The 27,163-nt window shown below is 39.9% G+C and overlaps 2 protein-coding genes and 1 long non-coding RNA gene across 4 annotated transcripts; 2 read left to right on the top strand and 1 right to left on the bottom strand.

The window, feature by feature from the left end:
* The first annotated feature begins 2,790 nt into the window (after positions 1 to 2,790).
* Positions 2,791 to 8,456, top strand: npl (N-acetylneuraminate pyruvate lyase (dihydrodipicolinate synthase)). The gene is made up of 12 exons (XM_031318466.2): positions 2,791 to 3,008; positions 3,304 to 3,386; positions 3,599 to 3,672; positions 4,879 to 4,966; positions 5,080 to 5,137; positions 5,931 to 6,006; positions 6,170 to 6,262; positions 6,404 to 6,549; positions 6,690 to 6,736; positions 6,827 to 6,911; positions 7,006 to 7,045; positions 7,162 to 8,456. The coding sequence occupies exons 2-12, from the start codon at positions 3,316 to 3,318 to the stop codon at positions 7,305 to 7,307; spliced, it is 924 nt and encodes a 307-aa protein (XP_031174326.1). The 5' UTR covers positions 2,791 to 3,008; positions 3,304 to 3,315; the 3' UTR covers positions 7,308 to 8,456.
* Positions 8,457 to 9,800: 1,344 nt separating this feature from the next.
* On the bottom strand, positions 9,801 to 13,167 carry LOC116063402. Its single transcript, XR_004108266.2, has 3 exons — positions 12,883 to 13,167; positions 10,364 to 10,459; positions 9,801 to 10,266 (listed from the first exon to the last, which is right to left on the bottom strand). It is a non-coding gene; the product is annotated as an uncharacterized LOC116063402 (long non-coding RNA).
* A 15-nt stretch (positions 13,168 to 13,182) lies between these two features.
* sec22bb (SEC22 homolog B, vesicle trafficking protein b) lies at positions 13,183 to 18,666 on the top strand. 2 transcript variants are annotated; one of them, XM_031318380.2, is made up of 6 exons: positions 13,183 to 13,423; positions 14,540 to 14,551; positions 15,094 to 15,203; positions 15,373 to 15,533; positions 16,607 to 16,753; positions 16,954 to 18,666. In XM_031318380.2, exons 1-6 carry the CDS (start codon positions 13,349 to 13,351, stop codon positions 17,106 to 17,108), a joined length of 660 nt encoding a protein of 219 aa, XP_031174240.1. In that variant the 5' UTR covers positions 13,183 to 13,348; the 3' UTR covers positions 17,109 to 18,666. The 2 variants fall into 2 exon arrangements, with proteins under 2 accessions (XP_031174240.1, XP_031174241.1); XM_031318381.2 differs by lacking the exon at positions 14,540 to 14,551 and having other exon boundaries at positions 13,187 to 13,423.
* Positions 18,667 to 27,163: the final 8,497 nt, after the last annotated feature.

Below are 27,163 nucleotides of genomic sequence, written 5' to 3'. Positions count from 1 at the left end.
TATCACTCAAAGGTCGGGTACTTTTATCCAAAACTGAAGGATTATCATTAGTTTATCCGGCCAAAGTCTTAGATGTTCCAAAACCTTTTATTAAGAAAATAGATTCTACATTATTCAATTTCATATGGAAAAATAAGCCTCACTATTTAAATAAAAATACTTATTTACTATATGTAATCCTTACAATCACTTTGAATGTTCTTGATTTCCATACATCTAATATAATTTTCAAGGTGAACTGGATTAAATATTATATAAAAAATAAAGATAAAATGTGGTATTTTATTCCAAACTTGAATTTTTACTAAAGTGCAATTTTGATATTGATAAAATCCCTATTCAGCTATCTACCTTTCATAGGCAGGCTCTTTTATGTTGGCTTCTTATTTATAAATACAATTTTTCACCCCACAAACATGTAATATGGAATAATAAAGATGTAAAGTATAAGAACAAGTCAATATTTTATCCCAATTGGGTCCAAAACAACATGTTATTGATTTCCCAGGTGATTAATGACAATGGTCACTTACTTACATATTCAGAAATCTTAATAAAGGTTAACATGCCAATAATTGCACGAGAATATAGCATAGTATTTGATGCTGTACGCACAGGTTATGTAAGACTGCTGCAGGGTAGTAATGTGTCAAATGACCAGTCAACATTTAGAACAGATGTTTTATTAAATGGCATTGACATAAAGGATAAAAAGTGCAATAATAGATATTTTAGACATTTGACACATTGCCCCACAGTTGTTCGATGCAAAAAAATATTGGAATAACCACTTTGGGAATATCAATTGGAATTTGATTTGGACCTATTATAATAAATATGTTATTAGTGTAGTATCCAATGGCTATATGACTCATGATTATGTTTCTGGTACAAAGGTTTCATAAAAGACACTGTATCCTCATGAGAAAGTGTAGCAGTGCAGTGGTTTAATGACTAACCTCTTAGTGGCGTGATTTCGCTGGGATGTTCAATAGGTGGTCTAGGATTGGATGCTGAGGGGTTAACGAACTATAATGTATGTCCAGGGAGCCCCCCAAGAGGACACTAACCTATGCTATGTCAACTTAAATGTACCATGTTATCTAACATGTTACCTAAACATACCCAATATAAGCTATGAGTTTTAGAGCCAGAATCAGAGTGCATTTTGGCTGTGTAGCTACTCTCCAGGCTCTGCGCAGGTCTGTAAGTGATGCTGAAAACTTGATGTAATGAAACCTTTATGATCAAGAACAGTGTCCAGCGGAGTCTCTTCCACACATCCTCAGCACAGCATCGCAACTAAGATACAACATTAGTAATAAAGTTAATGAAATATTTTTCTAAATTGTCCATTGCATCTACCCATCAATTCAAATTTTAAAGAAATATAAACCTGAACTTTCTGAATCCTGCACATTTTGTGGGGTTTTCACAGAGAGGATTGCACATTTGTTTTGTGAATGTTTTTATGTCAGATTGTTCTGGATTGAAGTGGAGGATGTATTTCATGTATTGTGTGGCTCTAGCATAAAATTACAAAGTAGAGATATTATTTTTTACTATGAAGAAAATTATTTGGATAAATGCCATATTTTCATTTTTAATCTTTTAATTTTATTTGGAAAATTTTATATCCATAAATGTAAATGGTCTGAAAGAAAACCAAATATTCACCAATTTAAAAATGACATGAAATTATATTTTGAAACTTTAAAAGGACTGACATATAAGAAAGCCATCCGGACTCTGGACATTTACAATGCCTTTCAACCTCTTTGATGTAAATTTCATGCGCCCCTCTTCCATGTTTGTATGTATGTATGCATTTAATGTTTTCAATGTTTGTATGTTTCTGTACTGGAATAATAAAGTTTTTTGAAAGCAAAAAAAAGAAAGAAAAAGAAAATCTAGCCTGAGTTTCCCACCTCTGATTCCCACAGGAAGGGACGTGAATGATGACGTTTTCACTCGGAGAAATGTTTTTCCGATGTCTATGAACGCAGCACAAATCGGACACAAATCTAAGTGCCCCCCTCTCAGGACAGCAAAGTCTGACAGTCACCCAATTTGCTATACGTGCATAGTATGAGGTCTACTAAAAGTCCTGAAAAGTTTGTCTTTGTCAGCCTTTGCAATCCTGAGTTATGGGGGTGCAGTCCTTTTTTGGCAGGGGTATATTATATACAGAACGGACACAAAGCGACGCACGGGTCTGACATTTGGGGCTACAATAAAGACATTTGGGGCTGAAGCCCTTTAAAAATGACCTAGTTAATATTAGTGCACATAACTATTTAGACTGACCAACATTGCCCTCTAGCGGTGTGCAGTCGTATTTCGGCAGGCAGTCTTTTTTTTTGGCACAACACCGGCTTTGATTTCACTTATGTTGCCTTTTAGTGCTGAATTATCTCTCAGCGCCCTTCGCGCACCAAAACGCATACGTGATAGCGAAATGTAATAGGCCTATTTAATCAAAATAACTATACAGGTATATTGTTTTTCAAACAATAATACAATTCTAAAGCCATGGTGCATTCCTGCAATTATTAAATGCAACGTTCCAAGACTTCCATTTTCCTCTTTCCTGTCTATGCTTTTTTTCGTATGAGCCTAAAATATTAAGATATCGCCCAACAACAAATGAAAAGTGAAAGCGTTAATGTTTTGTAAATGAAAGTAACTACTATTCAACCCCCTAAATACGTTTTAAAGTGATTGGGAACATATTGTCTTATTTAAAATGTGAGCTTTATATGTCCTAACTCTCAATTGGTGGAAGTCCATGTTTATCTCGCTGTATTTTCGTGTTTTTCATTCATTAACTACATTTCCCATTACGCTTTGCGGCATCACTTGATGCTCAAATGGCTTCACATGACATCAACACATCTCAGTCTATGCTGACTAGTGTCCAAAGAAAGCAAGTTATAACCGGTAGCCTAGCCCACTTCTCCAAAAACTAAATTGATGTCCACATCGCACAGAAGGAAAAGCACGTACAGGTAGGCTGGAGCAGACAGTTGACATTAATTCAATAGTTTTCGACAGTATCATAAACAGATCGCTGTAAGCCTAATAGCCTGTGTCTTATTCCTAACGTGTATCCTGTAGTTGCATGATGCTGTAACGTTATTTATGTAAGTCTGGCTTTGAACAAGATAGTGTGACCAAAAGTTACCACTTGGATAACAGCTTTTTGTTCTTTCTTTTGTACCTTATTTTTTCTTTATTTTGAACCTTATTCTTTCTTTGTTTCTTACCCACCTATCATGTCTGACACGTCTGTTTGCATATCAGGTATATTCAGTCATGGCCCCTTCTGCTGATAAAAAGCTGACCGGCCTAATTGCAGCCACTTTTACTCCATTTACCAGAGAAGGGTAAGTAACCTTTATAACCCACTTCTCTTTGTCTGCTTGTTTTTCCATGAATCCAGCACTGTGTGTTGTGTTAGATGTGTGTGAAAGTGCGGGATGAGTTTGGGCATATTTGAAAACTTTGGCACACTCCTAGATCTGGAACACTATAGCATGTTTGGTATTCTTTTTTGCAAAATGTGTAGGCCTATATTTTTCACAATTTCCCAAAACAGTGAAATCAATCTACTCGAGATTGGTCCTTATATTGACTACTTGACAGAGAAGCAAGGTGTTCGTAACATATTTGGTAAGTTCACAAGTGGATTCTTCTGTTGATCTGTGTCACTGTCTGTGTTCCCATCTGAATCAACCCTAATATTGCATGTTTTACTTTGTTGGTTTGTAGAAATAGTTAATGTGTTTCTCCTCTGTTGACCATGTTAACCCTCCTTTCTGTCCAAAATGTTGCAGTGTTGGGTTAGATTACAATGGTATGTAGCCAGGTAGGGTTGATAACACACTGGAATACTAAACTTTAGTCAGTTAGTTGTTGTTTTTTTTAATCATATTCTTACAGCAATATTCTACCTCCAATAATTTCACAAAACTTAGAAAACTAAGAAAATAACTCATCTGCAAGCTGAAGGCTTCCCATGACTACAATAGAACTACCAATTATTTATAAATACCTTTAAGCCACATACTCCATATTAAATGTAATGTGTTAATACCCAACTCCGTAGAGCTTCCAATGAAACGTATTGCTTCATAGTGTGTGATTCGATAATCATTGCAACATCAGAATCAGTGTCATTTCTTCAGAAGAACATGCAGTGTGCAATTGTTGACCTTTGAATTGACCTTTTACACTTTTGATTAAGTTAATGTGTTGCTCTTCAGTTATCACAGTTTTATCTGACCTTTCTGGCAAAATAGGAATATATTGTGTTGTCTCAAGCTTCAGTCAGCAGCAATCTGTTCCACATTAACCATTTTCCCTGGAACAGAAACACAGAGGTTAGATAAGGTGAAGATATAAAGTCTACCCTTTTCTCTACATTGATCAAAGCTAGCCAGTGTTCCCCGTGTGTCAAACTGATTGATCTGATTACAGTTTAATATCACATTTTTCTTAAACCCAATGAATCACACTTAGTGTGAACTATGATGAGTCATTGTAGTTAACGCTTCATTTCCATACCGTCTGTGAACTATCGGTGTGACTTTACCCAGCAGAGGAGGTGTGTACTCATCTTTGTGTCTCATCATGTTTTTTATGTTTTCTTTTATGTTCATCTCCCTGTTGTTATCTGCATTATCGCTGAAGCTATAGATGTCTTTAGCTTTGTTTGGTTTTCTTTGTGGATTTTGTATACTGTACTGCAACTATACTGTTTGTGATTCGTTAGAGCTAGATTCAGGTCAGCTTGTTCTTTTCGCTTTCCTTTCCTTTAAAACTGCAACTGCATTTGTGATGTGGGAAACAGGATGTAAATACTTAACTTTCTGACAGTGAATGGCACCACCGGAGAGAGCATGTCTCTCAGTGTTGCAGAGAGGAAGATCCTGGCTGAGGAGTGGTGTCAGAAAGCCAAGGGCAAGTAAGTCATCACACAGCCTGTTTGTCTGGAGATTTGTCCATATGTTGAGTCTATAATGCAGCAGGAAAAAGTCAAGAGTTTGTGACATTTCTTATTCGTGCATGTCTCTACAGAATGGATCAGGTGATTGTGCACGTCGGCTGCATGAGTCTTAAAGATGCCCAAGAACTGGTGAGTGGCTGCCTTTAAGTTGCAATGTAGACTCAAAGGCGTGTCTCTTAAAGAAAGTGTGCTAGTTACAGTACAAACCAGACTCACTGCAGTGAAAATGGCTTATTTTCAGGAAATGTTTCATGAAGCAGATTTAATAAGTCTATCCTGAATTACCATGGACACACATACCTCCAGACTAGCCTGGTAAGGCAAGTTTTCCATCAGAGCTTATATCCTTTTTAGCCTAAAGTATCTGTGCTGTGTTCAAGTCACACTATGTGACTTTAAGATGCACTGTAATGAAAATAAAGCCCATATATATGTTTGACCCATCTTCAGCAATGAGTATGAACTCATAGATGGTCTACAACCTGTTGCCAAAAGTTCTCAAAGTGTTAATATAATTTTTTTCATCACATTAATTACACTGTTTTAGTAGAACCAGGCTTCAGTCAGTTTCCCTTTTTATGCTAAGCTAAGGTAACCGACTGCTGGCTGTAGCCACATAATTAACGGACAGATATAAGAGTGGTATCAATCTTCTCGTATAATTCTCTGCCAGAAAGCGAAAAAGCTATTCCTTTTAAACCAGTTGTCAACTTAAATGAAAAAAAAAAAAAAAAAAAAAACTACGGAATTGGTCAAGTACATGACTAGAAATGATTAACGTATTTTTTTTTAAACAATGGGAACTTAACCATAGATCGAAACACTACAGTGATAGTATACTGTATAAACTACAAAGTTCAGTATGTCCACTGTAGCAGTAGATTCACATTGTTTTGATCTATAATGTCCATGTTTCCTCTAGACTCGCCATGCAGAACAGATCAGGGCTGATGCCATAGCAGTCATTGCCCCCTCCTTCTTCAAGCCGAGCAATGCAGGTATGCAACGGTTTTATTTCCACATATAACAACCACTTTCACATTTTATTCACATGTCAATACTGTACTTGTCAAGCTCAGTTGGAAAGTAAGACCAAAACAAAATAAAATATTTTTTCATGATGTAAATTGTCCATATTTCTTTCCTCTCATCCTGCTTCAGACGTGTTGAAGTCATTCCTCCAGGAAGTGGCTTCAGCTGCCCCAACTCTGCCTTTCTATTATTATCATCTTCCAGCTATCACCGGTGTTAATGGTTAGTGCCATGGATGATTGATTTTGCAGTTGCATACCATTTGGAAATAGAGCAACTCTGCATCCTTAACTACAGTAAAATAATATTAAATGTCTTTACTGATGGCATACTGAATGTGACAGGGGCTTGTTTTTTCTTCAGTGCCAGCAAAAGATGTGTTGGACGGTATTGAGAAACTCATTCCCTCCTTCAGAGGTGTGAAGTTCAGTGGGAGTGACCTGATGGACTTTGGCCGGTGTGTCAGCTACTGTCTGCCTCACTGGTCAGTCCTCTACGGCGTGGACGAGGTCAGCTCTTTCTCCCTTTCCATCTTTTTTTGGGTCCATCTGTTTTGTGCTGTAGCTGCTTATATTGCAAGATGAAGTTTTGTGACTCTGACCTCCACCAGAGAACCATTCTAAAACAATTTTCTGTCATTTTGCCATAGCAACTGCTTGCAGCTCTGGCCATGGGAGGCCATGGAGCAGTTGGCAGGTCAGTGTGTGAGCCTGCATAATGCTTTGTCTCCTTTTGATTCTTAACGGTTATTTACAAGTAAATTGGTCTTCATTTGTCTGCCCGCAGCACATATAACTATGCAGGATGTCATGTCAACAAGCTCATATCAGCATTTGAGAATGGCGACCTTGTCCAAGCTAGGACAATACAGGTACGGTCCATCTCCCTGTTGTTGCTCCCATCTTGTCTTTGATATTATACATCAATTTTGGTTACTGACATCTTTGTCTAATTTCCATGAGCAGTTCAAGATGCAAGAGCTTCTCAGTCATGCCATGAAACTTGGTGAGCAACACTTGTCTCATGATGTGTTTCAGTCATATTATATATGAGATGAATGTATGCTCATGTTCTATAGCAGTCATAATCTACCTTTGAGACTCTCTTATTGTTATTGACAGGCTTTGACCTGGGAGTGAACAAGCAGCTGATGAATGAGGTGTCAGGCTTGTGTCTCGGGCCCCCCCGACTCCCTGTGATGCCGTGTCCTCCTGACCGCGCTCAGTCCATCGCACGGAAATATCACAGCATTTTCCCTGAATGCTGATGTGTTCATACTGGGTTGTTGAAATCCCTCGATAACTCAACACAGCAGTTCTGTCTGAAACATTTACACTTTGAATCAAACTGTACCGTTAAATAGGATCTTTTCCCATGAGTCAGTCAAATCTATTATGTTAATAAATATCTTAATCTCAGTGTTTATCATTTCATAAAATGTGAAAATAACTAACTCCCATAATCAAGGGAATGTGGCACTTTTGTTTTTTGCTACATTTAGGGAACAAGGGGACTGTCACAAATCACATATCTTATTATCCTGTACTGTGTAAGCTGAGTCTCATTGAAGGAGTTTGACCACTTTAAGCCTTGTTTTGTAAATCACGTGGTGCCATTACATTCATAGAAATTAAAAATGATCACAATGAACTACTTTAAAAAAGGGAATGAAAAGCATCAAACCTTTACTATGTTTTGTGGTTCAGGTTTGTAGAATGTTTTGCCTCTGTCCACCGCCTTAATTATCACCAGTGAAATGAAAGTTGAACAATTTTCGACCTTGAAAATCACAGTTATGGAAAAGTGCTGACTTTAAGCTGACTCCATGAGAGGGATGATAACAGACAGAAGGGGCATTATTATGAACGCTGTTTCATGAAAAAATTAACACTCCAGAAAAGGGTGTAATAAAACATCCATGTTGTTAGAAGGGACTTTAAAACACTTGCAAATGAGATTCAGCCTTTGAGTAAGAATGTATACCATCAGTTGTTATTAAATGTGTACTTTCTGAAGTTTCATATATTGTGTAATAAAGTATTTTTGCTTTGTTTTGTTATAACAAATAATCACTAGTTTGTTACTAATACATGTGTTTAAATCCATTTGTTGGTTCACACTGATTCATGTCTTTCTTGTGTTCTGTTGCTGAAAAGTTTCAAAATAACAAGGCCAGACTATCTGTAAGACCAGCACAAACGTGTGCAGCTGTGTCTCTGCCAATGTGTGTGTCTCAGCGTCGTGGTGTCTAAACAGATGGAAATTCAGCATCGTCTCTGACTCGTTTTCTATCCTGATCTCTAGCTCTGTATTCACTAACATTTCCTTGAAATGCATGATAGTCTTTTTGGCCTGAAGTTACTACAATTCCCTGTACTCGTTTATGTATTTGTATAAATGATAATTCAATTGTAAATCTGTTGTGGATTTTCTTTTGCTGGCTAAATTTAGTTGATTGCCATCAAATTCTGCCTATTGTTGACAAACCTCATCAGTGGATGGATTTCATCAACTAGTAATTAACTCTAAACCTTGATAACATTGTGGTTTACACCCAAAATTAGCCCCCACTTATATACTAAATTTAAATGCCATTTAATTCAAGATAAATCGTCCAAACCTGAATGTCACTGCTGTTGTTCCAAATGAACCTCTAATTACGAGGTTTGGTAGAATAGTTTTAACCAATGTGCTTCTCTATTCACCACATAAAAGGCAGTGAATTTACAGAAACTGTGTGTAAACAGATGGGAGAAAGAAAAGCCTCACACAAACCAGCCTCACCTTTGTGAGAAGCTATGCTGCCACCCACTAAGACAGACATAAGCAGCATTTATGGATTCTGCAGCTGTGTAACACCTCCAAATGACTTTGCTCAACCTGATAGTACACCACCCCAGACTGTCACATGGGTAATATCAGAGCATTCTGATGTAGGATTTTAAAATTAAAGGCTTTGGAAATGTCCAAATAAAGCTATATTTTAACTTTCTTCAGGCTGCTCTAAAACGGAACTTCCTGTTTAGCCAGACTCATTTCACTTCAGAGTCATAGTACACCACCCCAGACTGTCACTCAGGTGATATCAGAGCATTCTCATGTAGGATTTTAAATTTAAAGGCTTGAAAATGTCCAATTAAAGCTATATTTAAATTTATTTTCAGGCTGCACTAAAAACGAAACCTCCTGTTTAGCCAGACTCATGTCACCTCAGAGTGATAGTATACCACCCCAGACTGTTACACTGATAATACCAGTGCATTCTGATGTAGGATTTTAAAATTAAAGGCTTTGAACATTTCTAATTAAAGCTATATTTTAACTCTTTTTCAGGCTGTTAATTAAAGCTTTAACTGTTTTTCAGGCTGCTCTAAAAACAAAACCTCCTGTTTAGCTGGGTAATATCAGTGCATTCTGATGACTTGTTCAAGGCATGTTTCATCATGAGTTGTTTCTCTAACAGAAAAGAACATCTGGATTCAAAACAAGTGCAGTGAGTAGTGCGTGTTTGAGTAGACGCTCGCCTCAGGCTGCATCTTGTTATGAACTTATAACAGTAGCCCTGTGTGTGTGTGTGTGCGTGCATTCTGTTTATTGTCATTTTGTCACTGCTATCCGTTACATTTAGCATAGTAGTTAGTATGTGCTATATTGGAGCCGGTTACAATGAGCATTTTTAGACACACTGTAGAGTATTTTACCATCTCCTACATTAGGCCATGAGGTCGGACCAGGGGAGAACTTGCTTGGACGCGTGTTCTGCGTGCCAATAATCAATGTCCACAATCTGTCTGCATTTCGGTGCTGTGACCCATTCATTTTCCTGACAGCCTGCTCACCGTTGCACAAGCAATACAGTGCATTTCATTTAATTTCTGGTTTAGTTCCATTAATTTTCCTTGACAAACAAATCAAACAATGACACACACTGACACGGTGAAAAGCTGTATGCTTTCCCCTTTTTCCACATACCTGTGTACCTGTGGCTGATTACCTTTATGCCTTCCCAAAGGCAATGCTCCACCTAGTGCTCAAACATAAAACCGCAGATTAATTAGCATAACCAACATGGTAGCCTATATAAACAAAACAAAGTGGTGTAATGGCTCCAACACACACTGTCACAGGGAACACTGCTCAGACAGGCATGGAAATCACAGCACTCATGGTCATACAATTTGTTTCTATCCTGAGGCTGTCTTGAATGGGCACAGTCAGTAGTACCTCTGCAACACAAAAACACATTACACTTATATATATACGTTTTACTATTAGTACCAAGTTGATCTTCTGCATGTAAATCTTGTTTGTATTGAGACTTACAGTTGCTTTATTGTGCCTGAACCTGACTCCCTGCTGCGCTCGTATGAACCTGCAGCTGCAGTGGTACAGGACTGGTGCCATGCTAACAGATGGAGCCTGGGGAGCAAACAGAGAGGAGAGATGATATAGGATAAAACTTTGATTTTGACTTTGACAACTTATCCCCATGACGACACGGGGCTGTTGGAGCAGAAATAAATAAGATAATAGAACATTTAAAGAACATTACAGAGCAAATGGTGATTAGAGGATGCCAGGGATGCTAAACTGATGTGTAACTGCAACTCTTGTGTTACATGGAAAGAAATATATGGTCAACGCTATAAAGTTTAAAGTATGGATAACAGTGTTTAGAGGATGAACAGAGTAGCAGCATGAGGAGCAACAGGCGAAGGTGCTGCAAAGCTGCATCATCTCACCATTGAGGGTGTTTCTTGTAACTGATAGTACTAAGCCAACTTACAAAGAACAGTGTGTTGTTGAACCAGACAAATTCACTCTCAATAAGCCACATCCACCCCCAGTAGAGGGTGGAGTAGTGAGATGGGGCTTCCCCTGTCAAAGCTGTCATAAAGCACTTTTAATATTTTCATTCTATGGAGCCTTCTTGTTCCTGTCTATAAGCCTTTGTTTCACATTGTTCTGGTGTCCAATTTTCCATCTGTCATTCTCCTTAGCTCCCTTTAGACACACTTCCTCCATGTCTCCTTTCCTGAAAGTCTAGTTCTTCTTACAGAGGAGTAATTTAATACTTTAAGGATTTACAAACATAAACTAGGTTGATTTTCATATTAAATAAAGTGTGCAGGGGTACTGTACACACTTCTGGGCTTTTATCGCGTTCCTCTCAGCTTATGCCATGTCTCGCCTCCACAAAATGTCTGACCTGCAGCAGACATGCAGTGTGGCAGACGCCGGTGGTCACTCGTGGGGTTCTGCCGTGTCAGGGCTGCAGCCTATGACAGTGACTCCCTGTGGACCTGCCACCTGACTCACTCACAAGTGATAAAACTGAGAGGTTGTGAAAGGTCTGGTGACGTCTTTCTTTCTTTCTTTCTTTCTTTCTTACTTTCTTTCTTCATCCCTCACCTGTCTGCCCTTAGCTTGGAGGAGGAGACTCTCACTGTGGTTACAAAGTATCAGCCTCTGTTGATGCTGTCTCACAGCTTGGTTATGAGTGCCGACAGCATGTTAGTTGTATGTTGGTTTTAAAATGTGTGCATGTGCATCTGTTTGGAGAAGGATTGCCACGCTATAACTCCACTTCTCATGTAAAAGTTAGATTCTCGCTGGCCTTTGTACCTGGAGTTCAAATGATTTGCTGCACGGTTCTGTGTGTCTCCTTGCTCCATCTGACATTTCAAAATAATTTGCTTCAAATAAACTTTTATCAGTATATCATGGGAAACTAGAACTTGCCTTTTTAAGATATGACATAATGCAGCTGTTTGAATAAAATAGATTCAATACCATAAAGAAAGAGGGGAAGTCAATTTCTTCATGTTGTAGAGAATGCTTGTCTCACTGAGGCTTACCCTAACAGTGACCAATGCTGCCCTCAGCTGTATATAATTTGCACTTACAAGATAAACATATAACAATAATCTTTGGTTGCTCCATGGTGTAAAGGACAATAAAGGATTAGTGGAGTAAGAGGGATATCATTCTGTGCAATAAGAAGAATGGAAATGGAAAGGTGGGGTAATGATTCAAGTCAAGCAGAGTGTCCTGTTTTGTGGTCAAAGCATAATTTCCTGGGCTGACTGCATTCAACATCCCATTTTATTATTATATTGACACCAGTAAAAAGACTATCATGTTCATATCAAGGCTTCTTTACTGTCTTCTAAAAAAAAAATAGCTATGTTTTTTTTGTTTACACTTTCTTGAAGTGACGGGGCACTTTTTCTGTAAAGTATTTACATAGAAATCATATTTGCAGAAATAATAAACACAATAATCATCTGTATAGGCTACACTCATTGAACTGCATACAGCACTGCATAACAGATTATCAAATTTGTCAACCTAGACTAATTGTATTTTTTAAGATTCTTATCAAATAAACATTTTGTCAATTATTTTAGGATAAGAACATTTTTGAACTCTTTATATTAGTCATAAAGTATGCTACTTTTTTAAACTCATAAAAGTCTAATTATTAATTATTATTATTATTATTATTAGAATAGAATGCCTTTTATTGTCATTATACACATGTACAACGAGATTGAAGCAACTCCTTTTCCAGTGTCAACATGTACGTAAGAGAAATGTAACATAATGTAATAAAATAAGTAGTGCAAAAGAAAATGGGGGAAGGGGAGTGTGTGTGTGTGTGTGTGTGTGTGTGTGTGTGTGTGTGTGTGTGTGTGTGTGTTGGGGGGGGAGATAAGGTGCACAGTTCTGAGACGCTATATACATATATAAAAAAATATAAAGATAAATAACAATTTACTATGCTAATTTAACCGGGACAATTCATTGGAAACAGTATTCAGTCAAAAACCATTCCTTACTTTTTCCTGGGGCTTTCAGTCGCACCTCATAGTCTTCCTCAGTGGATGGAGACATGGGATGCTTCATAAAAAGGCAGTGCGTAAGCAACGTAATTTAGTTATTTATTTGAAGACGACACGTGTCTTGGTCTTATACACAATAATTCCACATGATGTATGACGACGATGATAATAATACACTAGGAAATGAAATAAAGTAAGAAAAGTCACTATGAACACAAACATTCAGTCTTTGTAGAAAACGTTATAAGTAAAAGTGATACGGAACTGTATTTGTGGTCACAAATTGCTTCCGCATAACGAGAGGACGGAAATATTTAGCTGTGACACACAAAGCTCTTGCGTTTCCGGCCAGCTCAGCGCGTCAGCCCTGTGGTGTTGTCAGTTTACAGCCTCTGCCAAACCCAGTCCCAGTTTACCTGGAACATTTTTAGTGGGCAGCGGAACACCCGGACATCGCGGAGAGATGGTGCTGCTGACGATGATCGCTCGGCTGGCTGACGGACTGCCGTTAGCCGCTTCAATGCAGGAGGACGAGCAGGTTAAAATTTCCGCTCCTTTTTTGCCAGCAGCTGTCGGTTTGCTGTTATCACTGCACAGGCTTCTGCTGTAAACGCCTCTAAGTTGTACTAATGCTATAGTGACACGTTAGCTAACATTTACTGGCTAACGTTACTGTAGGCCTGTCTGTCTGTACACAGAGCCAGCATTTTATTTACCTAAAGCAACTGAGTCATTCCTCAGAGTGCTTACAGAACAGGCTCCCTGTGTTTCAACCCTGACCTTATTCATATTCTGCATAATCATTTGAGCATTGCATAACTTCACCTGTAAGTTTCATGAGGCTAAACACAGTCCAATTTAGGTCTTTAAAAATCAGTTTTCCACAGTCAGAGATGTCTATATGTTGTACCAAACACAGACACAGAGGGCTGCAGTCAAAACATGCTCATTATCAGGTTTGATTGTAAATTAGGTCAGGAACACTTGATTAAAGGCATAGTTTGACTTTCTGTAAAACATTTCCGATTAGAGCCTGATAAATATATTTATGTTATCATATCAATATATTTATCTTATCATATAGATATCTGTACTGTATAAATGTTGGCCGATAGATAAAAAAGATATGTTTGACATGAAAAATGTGAAGAAAAAAAAAACATACAAAATTTGTCCACCAGAGAATACCGACATGCTTATTTCTTAACTGTAAAATGATCTTGCTTACAATTTATCAATAACTAAATTTGGCAGAGTGGTTCAGGTGCAACGTCCCTGGTTTACCGCATTTCATACACCTGTCAACTGAAATGGCCGGTTAGCTCAGTTGGTAGAGCAGGCACACATATATTGAGGTTTATTCCTCGACGCAGGAGGTCCAGGGTTCGAGTCCAACCTGGGACAGTTTCCTGCATGTCTTCCCCCCTCTCTCTCCCCTTTCGTGTCTGAGCTGTCCTATCATTAAAGGCGGACATGTCCATTAAAATAATCTTAAAAAAAAAAAAAAAACTCAACTAGAGTGAGAAGACACAAACAAACTTAACATATGAAAATGTTAAATGGATGGCATTGTAACATGTTAAGTTGGTTTATTATGCTTGACTTACCAGGAGTCTAACATCTTTCCCTCACTCTCTTGTTTGCTTTCATAAAGGGAAGTGAAAAGGTTTGTTGTGTCTCTGCTCGCTGCTTCAACATCGTGCGTGTATCTGTGATGCTACAGTGTTGCTGTAAAGGATCTCTCATTTGCTAGAGTCAACATCACCCAGGAAATGAATACCATCCACCACCCAAATGCTGACCATAATCAATTCACCACAAACTGCTGGAGTGGCTATTTTTTCTTTAAAAAAAAAAACCCACATTGCCTTCTGTCTCAGTTGTAGCATCACACTGCTGAGTCTGTCTGTAGTCTTTTGTGCCAACTATTTATTTCCAGCACACTGTACAGGGCAAGAAATTAACACCATTAAGGAAATTAGTGTGAAATCTGGACTGTAGGTGGTTGCTATTTTTGTCTGTCAAACACAACACTTAAACAAATAAACTAATATTTTTGCCATTTTGTCTTTTTCTGGTGCTAAAATTGTGACATTTGCTTGTGAGCTCTACATGCAAATGTCAATTTCTTGCCCTGACGAAACACACGTATTTGCTGTGTGAGATGTGAGTCGCGTTGTAACTGGTGTTGTTATTTGGTCTGTTCAGCTGGGTCGGGACCTTCAGCAGTATCAGAGTCAAGCTAAGCAGCTCTTCAGGAAACTCAATGATCAGAGTCCCACACGCTGCACTTTAGAGGCTGGCTCCATGTCATTTCAGTGAGTATGAAGAAGAACACGAGTACAGTTAAAAACATGATATCATTATATTTCTAGAATTCAGAATTTTCAAACATTAAATGCACAGTGGCGCAGAGCACTAAAACACATCTACAATCCAATTATTTCTGTAATGGTGTCTTTTCCCATTTTTATGTTCTCCTTGCAGCTACGTTATAGAGAAAGGAGTGTGCTACCTTGTGCTGTGTGAAGCCAGCTTTGCTAAGAAGCTGGCCTTTGCTTACCTTGAAGACCTGCAGGCAGAGTTTCATGAGCAGCATGGAAAGAAGGTCCCCACAGTTTCCCGGCCCTACTCCTTCATTGAATTTGGTAAGAAGAAAAGAGAGCCAGGAGCAACTGAATAACTGCTCTCTGGGCTGATAAGTTTAAGCTTGCTGTTTGTTTCAAATGCATTAGTGACCACTATTATGTTGTATAATATGTACAGTTGTGATGTAAAAAAAAGTCGGGTATCTACAAATCAGACCTTTTCTCTACAACACACAGAAGTGAGAAATTAAGTTGCACTGCTTTTGGTAGTTTCGCAACAGAGCCTCCATGCCAATTTTGCTCTTGATTGCGCCGTGGCATTTTATTACTTTCGACCCACTTTTGTTGCACCGCTGTTCAGTTCTGCCTTTAATAACAATGTTACTCGTATCCCATAGAAAATCAATAGGAGCAAACTCAAATGCCACTCCTCTAGTTTATTATATCGCTTATTAAATCTATCAGAGAGGGGAATTTGTCCAACACCCAGACGACAGGCAGACTACCAGGACTGTGGAGCTGATAGTCATCTGCAGAACTTATTTAGAGTGTGGCGAGTTTGGTAAATGTCCACTCCCCTCACTCCTGGACATTTACCAAACCCGCCTCACCCGCAAAGCAGCCAGCATTGTGGGTGACCTCAGCCACCCCTCACACAGCCTCTTCAGCCTCTTGCCATCTGGGAGACGGTCCCGGAGCATCTGAGCCTGTTCCATTAGACTGGCAAACCGCTTCATTCCCCAGGCAGTGAGGAAGCTCAACACCCTCCCCTCCCTCCCTCCCTCCCTCCCTCCCTCCCCTCCCCTCCCCTCTGCCCCCAAGAACTCTGGACTCTGACACCCCACCCCACCCCCAGGATCTGCACTGGCCACTTTATATAAAAAGACCCTCAGGATCTTATTTGTACGTATTACTTATGTTTTTAAATCTTTATTTGTATATATTTCTTATCTTTTATATTATACTTGTTGTACGTGTCCTTATTGCACTGTGGATCGGAGAGAAACATTTTCAATTCCTCTGTATGTCTGGCACATATTGCAGAATTGACTATAAAGTTGACTTGAATTTTGAGAAACCCCTCCACATGCTGCCATTAACTGCTTTTATTATTTGTGCTGCTGCCTCACCAGACACCTACATCCAAAAAACCAAGAAGTCGTACATTGACAGCCGAGCGAGAAGGAATCTGGGCAGCATCAACACAGAGCTCCAGGACGTACAGAGGATCATGGTGGCTAACATAGAGGAGGTGCTGCAGAGAGGAGAGGCTCTCTCGGGTAAGTCCATGTTAGCTCAGGTCTCTTCGGGGTCAAACCGACGCAGTGTGTCCCTCTCTCACTGATTGATAAAAGTGAGGAGGGTGATCCTTATTTGATATTGTCCTTATCTGTGTCTCTCTTCTCCTTTTTCCCAATCTCCTCTCTTCTCTTTTGTTTTCAACTCCGGTTCCCTTTCCTCCTGTTTCTCATCCCCGCAGCGCTGGACTCCAAGGCCAGCAACTTGTCCAGCCTGTCGAAGAAGTACAGGAGCGACGCCAAGTATCTGAATACCCGCTCCACCTATGCCAAGCTGGCAGCCGGTGGTGTCTTTTTCATCATGCTCATTGTCTATGTGCGCTTCTGGTGGCTCTGAGAGAGAAAAGAAGTGGAAAATGAGCTGCACAGAGTCTGCAGACACTTAAGAAAAGCTGTCACCTTTGACTAAAAACAGGATCCCTGCTCTTAATAAGACTTTGCAGACATACCACCGCCCATTTTGTTCTCACCTGTCCATGGATGTGTGATCTGAATATAAATGATGTCATAATACATAGTTTTATTATTAACAATCGTACAGTAATGCGCTAGTATTTAGGTTGAGAGGAAATGAGTGAATGTGTGTGTGCGTGGGTTAATTGCGCAGTTTATTTGCAGGTGATTAGTTTTGGAGGGAAAATGAAGAGAAACAGAAATTTCCTGTTTTGTGAGTTTCCAAAGCTGTACTGTACTGTAACAGGACTGATTTAATAGTGTTTACTGTATAATAATACAGAAAAGAGCAAAAAAATACAACTTTATTTATCCTAAGCACTTCATATGGGTAACTGCGTTCTTTAACATTATAATCGTAGTAGTGATGGCTTGACGGGCCTTGACTACCCACAGTTACAAAAAATTGGAAAACATGGCATTCATTCTTTTAGTTCTTTTAGTTGGCTCAGCAACAAAATAGGAAAAGTAATTTAAGTTTTCCCCATTATGGGATATCCAACATTTATTAGGGGGTCAGAAAAGGGGGAGGGTGATATATATATATTTTTTTTTTTAACTTTTTTTGGGTGAGCAGGGGTGGGTCATTTAATTTTACTTACCCAAATTGATATTTCAGCCTTCCCTAGCGAGATGATTTATAATTTTCTTTTTCTTTTTTAAAGTATGCAATAGTCTCAAAACAGAGGTTTAGTGTGCACAGTGGGTCATAAAGATGCCCTTAACAATCTTGTCACAGCTTTATTTCATATTTTCCCATCACAGTCAACTAGCTAATAGAAATATTTGGTAACACTTTACTTGAAGGTATCTACATAAGAGTGACATGACACATGAACCCTAACCCTAACCCTAACTTGTCATGACAAAAACCGAATGACACTGACAGAAGCGTTATGTCGTAAACGTTTATGACTTGTTTATGCTGTTTATGACACGTTCATGACAGTGTCATGCCACTCTTATGTAGATACCTTTAAGTATAGTATAACTGAAATATATCAATTATGAGAAACACAGAATATGGATATTCATGTTTACTGATAATACTGATTAAATGAATTCTACCAGCAGTAGTTCCTCCCCTTCACTTTAGCCTTCATCAAAACAGAAAGTTAAATGTGTCACATCAAGTTGGCCTATGTCATAATTCAAGTGCAGCCTATTAGTATCTCTTTATTCTAAAATAGAGAGTGGCTGGAATATTCATACTCCCTTTATTGCACCATGGCTGTGTGGACCCGCACCTTTCTGTTAGCAGGCATATAAAAAAAAAAGTATGTCTCGTTGAAGATGCCTTTTTATTTTGTGTAACGTTTCAACATGTAGACTCAATTTAAAAGTGGATTAAGGCTGAGAGACACAGGTGCTCGCGGCTGAAAAGGACACCTTCTCTTTTTCTGTTCTGTCTGCTATCTATGAATAAAATCATTTGCACAAAGCACGCTTCCTCTCTGTCAGAGGACCTTGAGTTGACCTGATGATTATCAACTGTTCTTCAACTGGGAATGCAAATAGAGATGCTCGCATTATACAGTTCTCTCTATTGGTTAAGCCATCTATGCTGAATACTGCCTAATATATTATTGGCATTCTTAAGAATCTCACCGCCGCAGCCTGGGTTCGATTCCCAGGTCAGGGAACTTTGCTCAGGATAAATAAAGTATCTATCTATATATCTATCTATCTATCTATCAGGACTGCAAATTGCCACCAGTTTGTATTCTAATCCTGTTCCTACACTATTGAAATGCAAAAGTAAGTTATTTGAGTGGGCTTATCTAAGACAGAAACTTGACAGTTCAGCGCAGCATTTAGAATTTTGTATACCTTGTTATTTAAACAGCGTGAGGTTTTCCTATGACCGTCTGAGTAATATACAGTAACAGTATGCAAAACACTTCCAGGAAAACAACTCCCTTTATATAAAATGGGGGAAAATGTAAGTTAAAAATGGAAACTCCGTGACTAAGAGGGCACTTCCAGGTAGCCAAAGGCTGTTGGTTTCACTTCCACAGCTATTGTTTAAAATACCAATTTTCCAGAAATACAGTACTTTGACTTTACCCCTTGTGCTACTTCATGGTGTTTGCCACCAGGGACACAGTCTGGTGATACCACTCTTGGCCAGCAGGTGGAGTGCTTTGCTCACTGTTGCAAAAAAATAATTAGGCTCAAAATCTCCCTGACTTGCAATTTCTGCTGTTGACAGTGGCCTTCTGCTAGCTGAGCTCCAAATCATACCTTAGGTTAGAGTAAGGTAAGAGTTAAAGAAAAACCCAGACTGTTGCAGATGCACTTTACATAACATATATAGAACATAACAGTAAATGCAACAACTACTAGCATTGTAAGCTTCCAGAGCTGCAAAGCTGACTCCTCAACTTAGAGGTAGAACAGGAAATGTCAGAAAAAGAAATGAGAAGCAGCAGAGGGTAGCGTGCCAAAACCAACCACAGGGCACAGACTAACCTTTTCACCTCTCAAGGGAGTGTGCATGTGTTAGTTTGGCCTCAGTTGTGATAAAAAGTTATCTTTTCTTGTATGCTTTTTTGCAGACCTTCCTTTTTCTTAACTGTCTTTGTTGTAGATTACTACTGGTTTGCAATTATGTCTCTGCATGCTGTTGTGTGTGACACTGCTCATATTTACAGCCTTCTCTACCCTGTCTGTCTTCTGTCAGTTTCAGTTAAACACTATATTTGTCACCATTTTCTCAGCCATTCTCTCCACGTTTAAACCTGTCAGCCTTTAAACGTGACTTTCCAGACACAGAAAAGTCTTCCATTTTTCTGTTGCATACATATACATTACATTGGTAAATAATGTTCATTTAACTGAATGGTTTCTTGTTATTGGTAATCTCCCAGATGTCTAAACTTGATAACAGTGTCTTTTCTTCCTGCCTCAAGTCGTTCAGAGGGCATAAAAGTTCCTTCAAATATCAGGGTTCGTATTTTTGTGAAGTCAAAAACAAGGAAGAGAAAGAAACTAGAGTACCACATAGTTAAGGAGTAAATGTTAATGTCACAGTGATTAAAGAGAAGACAACATACCTCTCTCTCACTCCAGCACTTTCTCTCCTTCCTCTGCACGTTACCATAGCAGCAGCGAGTGTGTGACAGTCATGTGAAAACGAAGCTGATTGGATTAAAATACTTTGTGTGATCAAGGGTCAGGAATACACCGCATGTACTAAACACTCCTGTAGCCACACACACACACACACACACACAAACCAAGACAGGTAGAAAGGTTGCCGTGACTTCAGTTTTAAAGAACAACACAGTACATGTGCTGTGTAGGCCACTCTTGCCAACTCATATTACTGTATCTTGATTACATTTCCTGTCAGACAGACACAACCATAAGACTGTCCACCCACACACTCAACTTCTCCTGAGTCTTGTGTAACCTTAAAGAAAAAAGACATTAAAACACCTTCAGCAACTTCCTTTTAAAGTCACTGGAACAGTCGAGCATGCAAATTCAGACAAGCAAGAGAGAGTTTCAGTCATGTTTCCGGCAAAGTGACTTCCTCACGTGAGCTTTTAACTTTTTCTGTAACAGCAAAGAAACCATGCTCAGTTGCAAATTCATTGATTGTTTCACAGTGTTGGCCATGTCCACTGAACTTCTGACGTCATAAATAGCAGGCCACAGTGTCCCTCTGCACTCTGACAACTCCATCTACTCCCCCGAGGGTGAGTAGACCTCCATCTCTGACAGGATGTGACAAAAAAAAACACACTCAGACAATTTAATTAGCATGCTAAAAATCACTGGGTTAAATACTGACCTAGTTTGGATCAGTAAGGTACTGACACAACACTGGGTTCATTTTCTCCAGTTTTAACCTATTCTATACAGTCTGGTTTTAACCATTGTTCAGCACAACAAGCATGCAAGCAAGTTTTACCTTGGTCTATATCAATGACGGTTCATTTATGGGATAGTTCCGGTGCCGCTGGAAGTTCCGCTGGATGTCCCCCACTAAACTCCGGTTGGATTGAGCAACATTAACCGGAACCTCTGAGCAGCGTTACATGCTGATAAGGGCAAGTTTTGAGGAAAATTTGGTTTGTGCAACAAGGGAGGCCTGCTTGGTTTGTTCGGGGAATGATTGTAAAGATTTACAAAGGATATGTTTACGGTACGGTAAAATTACGCTTAAACATCCAGCTAATTTAAATAGCTCACGTTACTGTATTGTGTGAACAGTTAACTGAGTTAACAGTTCCTTCTCGAGACTTTGCAGAGTCACCGTTGCTGCGTCCGAAGCTTAGCGCCGCCCAAGACGATTGTGATTGGTTTAAAGAAATGCAAACAACCCCTGACCGTTTTTTCTCCTATCCAGGAAAGTTGTATGGAAGGGCCAGACCTTCCTCCGCAGCGCTGTGGAGATGTCTGGCAATGCAAGACTAGTTTTACCTTAAAGGGGCGCTATGCAGTTTTGGTAATTTCTTCGCTGTTTTCTCGTTTTTTGCTCGCAGGTTTCTCTATAGATCTCCCCCTACAGCTTTGGAATAGATATTTGGCAGCTCCTATGTTTACTTGTGTCTGACTCCTCGCTCGGTCAGTCTGCCGTTTCCTCTTTCTCTGTACCTCCGACAATGCTTTCCTAGCTTTCTGCTTCTTTTTTGCCGGCTTTTTTGCCAGCTCAGCCATGACGTTAGTGTGGAAAAACTCCATTGCTACCTTGTTCTTATAGCTAGCCGGTTCCTGTAAGTGTGCAGTGCCGTGAAGCAATTCGTTACATCGCGAGACCTGATATCACGCGATACTTACAGGCGCTAGCGGGGAGCGAGACGACCACCATCCAACCCGAAAAAAGTCATATAACCTTTCCAATGACTCTGAAGCTGTTCAGTTAAGGTAAATTAAGCTAAAAAAAACTGCATAGTTCCCCTTTAAAACTGGCACAAATTATTTGTTAGTTACACAAAACTGCAAAGGATACACATATTATTAACAATCAACAACAAATAGGCCTAGTGACATGAAAGTTTAAAAGACCTACTATTGTAAAGATCCTATATTCTCTTGTTTTTGGCGCTTCCTTTACCTCACTTCCTTTTCTCTCCTTATGCTTCCACCTGTCACCCCTAATTACCTGATTGAGTTCACCTGGTCACTCCTTACTAAAGACTGCACTCAGTCACTCTCTCACCTTTAAATGGGGCGGCAGCTGATTCACCAGCCCATGTGTGTTTTGTTTGTGCTCCTTACCATTTGCACCACTATTTTGAGAGGAAATAAACCTTTGTTAAGTGGACTGACGTTTTCTTGGCTCTTGCATTCTAACCGAAGCCTCACGATGATAGCACTCAAACTCAGAAAGTGATCCCTCCTCCTTGACAGCCACAGTAGATAAAGGTTCGCAACCTTCGTTTATTTAGATAACCGAAGAGTCTACAGCCATGCTAGCAGATCTGTGAGGCTGTACCTAAACACAGCAGTGCTTTGAGCTAAATGCTAACATCAACATGCTATTCCACAGTAAGATGTGGACCACAAGGGAAGTTGTGTCCATCTAGTCATCTGTAATGGCCGTGATAAAATAAAGAAAGGTGTTCCATCCCATATCTAACCAGCTTCCCACCTCATCCCAGCTGCTTCCCTGTCTCTTCCCCTTCATCCTCTTCCCTCAACCTCCCGTCTGATCCAATCAGAGCAAAGGGAAGCTGTGGAGCATGCAGCAGCTGTATGGCAGAGGAGAGGGTCATAAAACGCAGAAGGCCGAAAGAGGAAGTCAAGGGAGCTGGTGAGTTATTGCCCCCCAAACGTACACACCGGGCCCTGGGAACCGGGAACTTCTCACAGGGGGGGTCAGTGTGGAGTGTTTTCCACAGGCCTGGACCTGCTCTGCACTCTGTGTGTTCTTTATCACCTCATCACAAACCAACGATGACCCCTCACACCTTGCCTTCATAATGCTGCACGAGTCTATTTAAAAAAAAAGAGAAGACTTTTAACTCTGTAATAAACTGAAGTAATAAATGATCCTTTTTCCCAGCACTACATATATACCCACACCTCACATTGAGCACTAGGATTTCCCTTTAGGTGTGTATGAATATGCCATAAACATAAACAGGATATAAGGTGGGAAGAGAGAAATGTGAGAGAAAGTGAAAAAGAGGAGGATAAAAAGACATGTCATGCTTTGTACATGACTTAATGCCTGGAAAACACACCTCTGCAATATTGAATTGCCCCAGATTAACATTTTAACGTGAAGTACAGTAAAGGCTGAATAACTTTTTTTTCAAATCTTTCTCTCATTTCCCATTTATTCCTTCAAACAGATAACATTGTTGGTTTATTAGTAGTGTCCTATCTGACACACAAGCAAACACACACACACGCACACACGCACGCACACAATGCAGGGTTGTGCCTGTGAGAAAGTGAGGACTCGAGTGTGAATTCCAGCCATGCCTGTCTTTTAGCAGCTTGTGAATTTATGACACAATTAACCCTGGAAGATATGTCGAGCACACTCGCTTTACACTCTCTATAACTTTCAGCGTGTGAGTTAAACACACAAACATGCAGAGAAACATGGTCTGCACACATATGTTATGAATTGAGAATGGAGAAAATGGCAAAAGAAAAAGAAGTACTGGAAAAGGCTCAACCAGGTGGAGATGTTGTGCAAGTCTTTAATCCTGCGTCACGCTTCAGATTTACAACACATAGTTCATGGTTTTTTACCCCTTGCATGTCCATGTTTCATCTGCTTTCCAGTTCATGTTCAGGCAAAATTAAACCAAACCAATCACTTCAACTCACATACTGTGTTTTATTCCTGTTTTATTTTATTTTTTACTATCATTTCTCCTCTCTATTCTGTCCCTGCAGTTCTCATCCAGTCTGTGTGGTAAACATCATGGACTGTGGCAGATTAGTTTGACCTACTGCACCCCTTGGGCCTCAGGGACCAGGGGTCCAAATGTGCGTGTCAGTATTTTTTGTGTTTATGTTTTGTGTGCATACATCTGTGCTTAAATGTGCATCCCTTAATGTATGATGACCTTGGGCGGGAGTTGGGAGGACTGAATTTGCCCTCACTGAGACCTTTCTCAAAACCAGCAGTAGATTACATGCAGAGGCCATGGTGTCAACCTCAGGTCCTCTATAACTTCTTTTACTAAATCAGTCTCACCAACTTCCCCCATCTAAACAAACACCAACCATTGCAGTTAACAACAACCACAAGTGTCCATTTCAAGTAGTTTTTTCTCATAAGGTCATGTTATAAAGCTATTGTTTTATCTTTAACTTTGGTGAAGGCTGTTTTGTGCCTCGTCACGTTTGTTGCAACATAGTTCAGGGTTTAGGTTACACAAGAGTCATATGGTAATTTTGGCTTAATCTGGCGATAGTTTCCACATTAAATTACATTCATTGTAATAGTTGTGCCTTCCTCACTGAATTGGGCTACAGGAGGCACCAAACTGTCAACATGACATCATGACTTCGCGTAAACATACTTTACTAAAGCCAAGTGGCGTGTTATCTGTACGCATTTTGAGCTATCCGCGTATATGTCTACGCTGTATACAGCGCACGGCAGTCTGCAACGTCACAGCGCAAACATACACACCACTTTCTAAAACCACGTGGCGTGTTATCGCGAGGCTATGTGTTATTGCGAGGCTACGGTTGGGTTTAGGAAATGTCACACGCGGCTTTGGTTTAGGAAAAGAAGAACCAACACGCGGGACACGAAGGATGCGATCCCCGCTCTCCTGGGTTTATAGTCCTGTGTTTTACCCATCTTCCACCCCGACCAACCTCCCAACGCGGATTTTCGCCCTTTCATACTACTCGCTACGGCGTCAATTCACACGCAATCGCAAGGTAATGTAAGTCAACGGAGGCCAAACGGCGTTGATAAACATACTAAAAAGCAAGTATGCGTCTTGATAACACGCCAATAATGGCATACGAATTGACGTGTCATACATATGCCACTTCATGAGATCAGTCTGAAACTGTAGAGAACACTCAAAATGTCTTTTGTGGAATTGTTTTCATGAGTCAAGAGAAGTGTTGAACCATTCAGTTGCTGTGTGTTTGCATGCTTAGATATTTCAAAATGTACACCCTTATCTTATTTTTAGCTCCATATTTGCTTCCTGCAGCAGACAGTAAAACTATATTCATCCCTGAAGCACAGTTTGAGAGGTTTCATGAATGTTTGCTCTCCTCAAATGAGAATATTGCATGCATGAGTGCCTGCGCATTGTGTGTGTGTGTGCATGTGTATTTTTGTGTTTTCAAAACCCTATCAACGTATTTAAAATATGTTTCCTAGTCATTGCCACAGTATTACCTAAAGGCATTACAAACTATTGTGTTGCCTTGTGTTTCTAGCTTGGCGACTTGTCCTCTGCACACATCTAAGTCCAATTAGTCCTAAAACATCTGAATACTGTGGCTCAAGGATAATTGAGAGCACCAGCAGTGATAACAGAGTGTACAAGGCTAATATGCCAATTATGTATGAGATTGTCCTGAAGTTGTTTGTGACTGAGGGAGTTGGGAAGCGGTGTTATGTATGTATGCGTGTGTGTGGAGTATAAACCTTGCAGAACCCAGATGACACTGTCGGGGCCGTTATTTTCCCACAGTGCAATATAAATAGCCTGCTAGTGTGGGGTGACGGTGGGCAGGCAGGGGCGCTCAAGGGAGGATCCCATCCACACACAACCACACATTCCCGTCCACCTGGCCCTGCCAGAGCCCTAGGTCACTTACAGGATGGGTTTTCACACACACACACACACACACACACACACACACACACACACACACGTCCCTCCTCCCTACCCCTCACACCTTTCCTCTATCACCTGTTTCCTCACCTCTCTGCCAACTCCCCTTTTCTCCTCATCAGGGACCCCTTGGCTGAGGTCTCTGCCCCCATCACGCTTGGTCACATTGCGCCCGCGCGCTCGCTGACTCTCCACCTTTGACCACTGTGGAACGCCATGACACACACATTCACTCGCACACACTATCTTGGTTTCTCACACCAACATACTTACAAAAGCCCTGCTTTCCTCAAGGAAGTTGACAACTTCCAAACGCTACTTTAGTCTAACATACACTTTTATATCCAAAGCAACGGGATATCAAACAGCTAATGATCTGCTGGTGATGGCGTTACAATTTGTGTGATAGGGGTTTACAAAGTGATTCATTAGCTTAACAATGAATCAAGTAATTGCACAAACTCAGCTCAATCGTAATATACTTTATGGTAAATAAGTTTTGAGAGATTACATGCAATGATTACACTATAAAAGTACACCTTTTATGTATGGCTAATCTGCAGCACAACTTTTATCTCAATATTTTACAATAAAACTGAGGCCAGTAGAAAGAACTTGCACACGTATTTTTACTTCCCACCAAGTAAATGATTACACTGATTTAGTGTGGGTTTGTGTGCTTTTTTAAATTATGTGCGCATTATCTGCTCCGATGTTGACATTTGACTCATATACCTGCAAGTTCACACAGGAAAATGATTTACTGTGATTAAATACATGGAAACCCTTGAATCAGCTCCGTTTCGCTCTGTAAATTATAACACCACGTGGGTTCTCATGTTGATGACCCGGCTGTTGTGGCCAAACTTCCCCTGTTGATGATCTTGTCATGGAGAAACTGCTCTGATATGCTCTTAGATATGCTCCTACTACTTGTTATCATGGTCACGGTCACAGAGCAGAACATCGCCTTCCACCTCCGCTGATTTCATTCAAGCCTTTACTCAATACATCTAGGGCTGTGACGGTATAGTTTTTTTCTTACCGTGGTGAAGAAGCAATGTATCACCGCGGTATGCCGGTTAACCGCAACCGTTAGAAAAAAGTTAGAGCGAGAATGGCAGGGTGCCTTAAGTGAGTGACGTCAGTGGCCGTG

Source organism: Sander lucioperca, chromosome 11 (assembly GCF_008315115.2).
Source record: "Sander lucioperca isolate FBNREF2018 chromosome 11, SLUC_FBN_1.2, whole genome shotgun sequence".
NCBI lineage: Eukaryota > Metazoa > Chordata > Actinopteri > Perciformes > Percidae > Sander > Sander lucioperca.
Note: the sequence above shows the minus strand (reverse complement) of the source record. Positions and strands in the feature narration are given on the sequence as shown.

Bases quoted from the DNA above. Each gene is read 5' to 3' on its own strand.
- sec22bb (XM_031318380.2), top strand. From the start codon at position 13,349: ATGGTGCTGCTGACGATGATCGCTCGGCTGGCTGACGGACTGCCGTTA. The intron at 15,204-15,372 runs GTGAGTATGAAG...TTCTCCTTGCAG, and splicing joins GCTGGCTCCATGTCATTTCA to CTACGTTATAGAGAAAGGAG. The intron at 16,754-16,953 runs GTAAGTCCATGT...TCATCCCCGCAG, and splicing joins GAGAGGAGAGGCTCTCTCGG to CGCTGGACTCCAAGGCCAGC.
- npl (XM_031318466.2), top strand. From the start codon at position 3,316: ATGGCCCCTTCTGCTGATAAAAAGCTGACCGGCCTAATTGCAGCCACT. The intron at 3,387-3,598 runs GTAAGTAACCTT...TTCCCAAAACAG, and splicing joins ACTCCATTTACCAGAGAAGG to TGAAATCAATCTACTCGAGA. The intron at 5,138-5,930 runs GTGAGTGGCTGC...TGTTTCCTCTAG, and splicing joins TTAAAGATGCCCAAGAACTG to ACTCGCCATGCAGAACAGAT.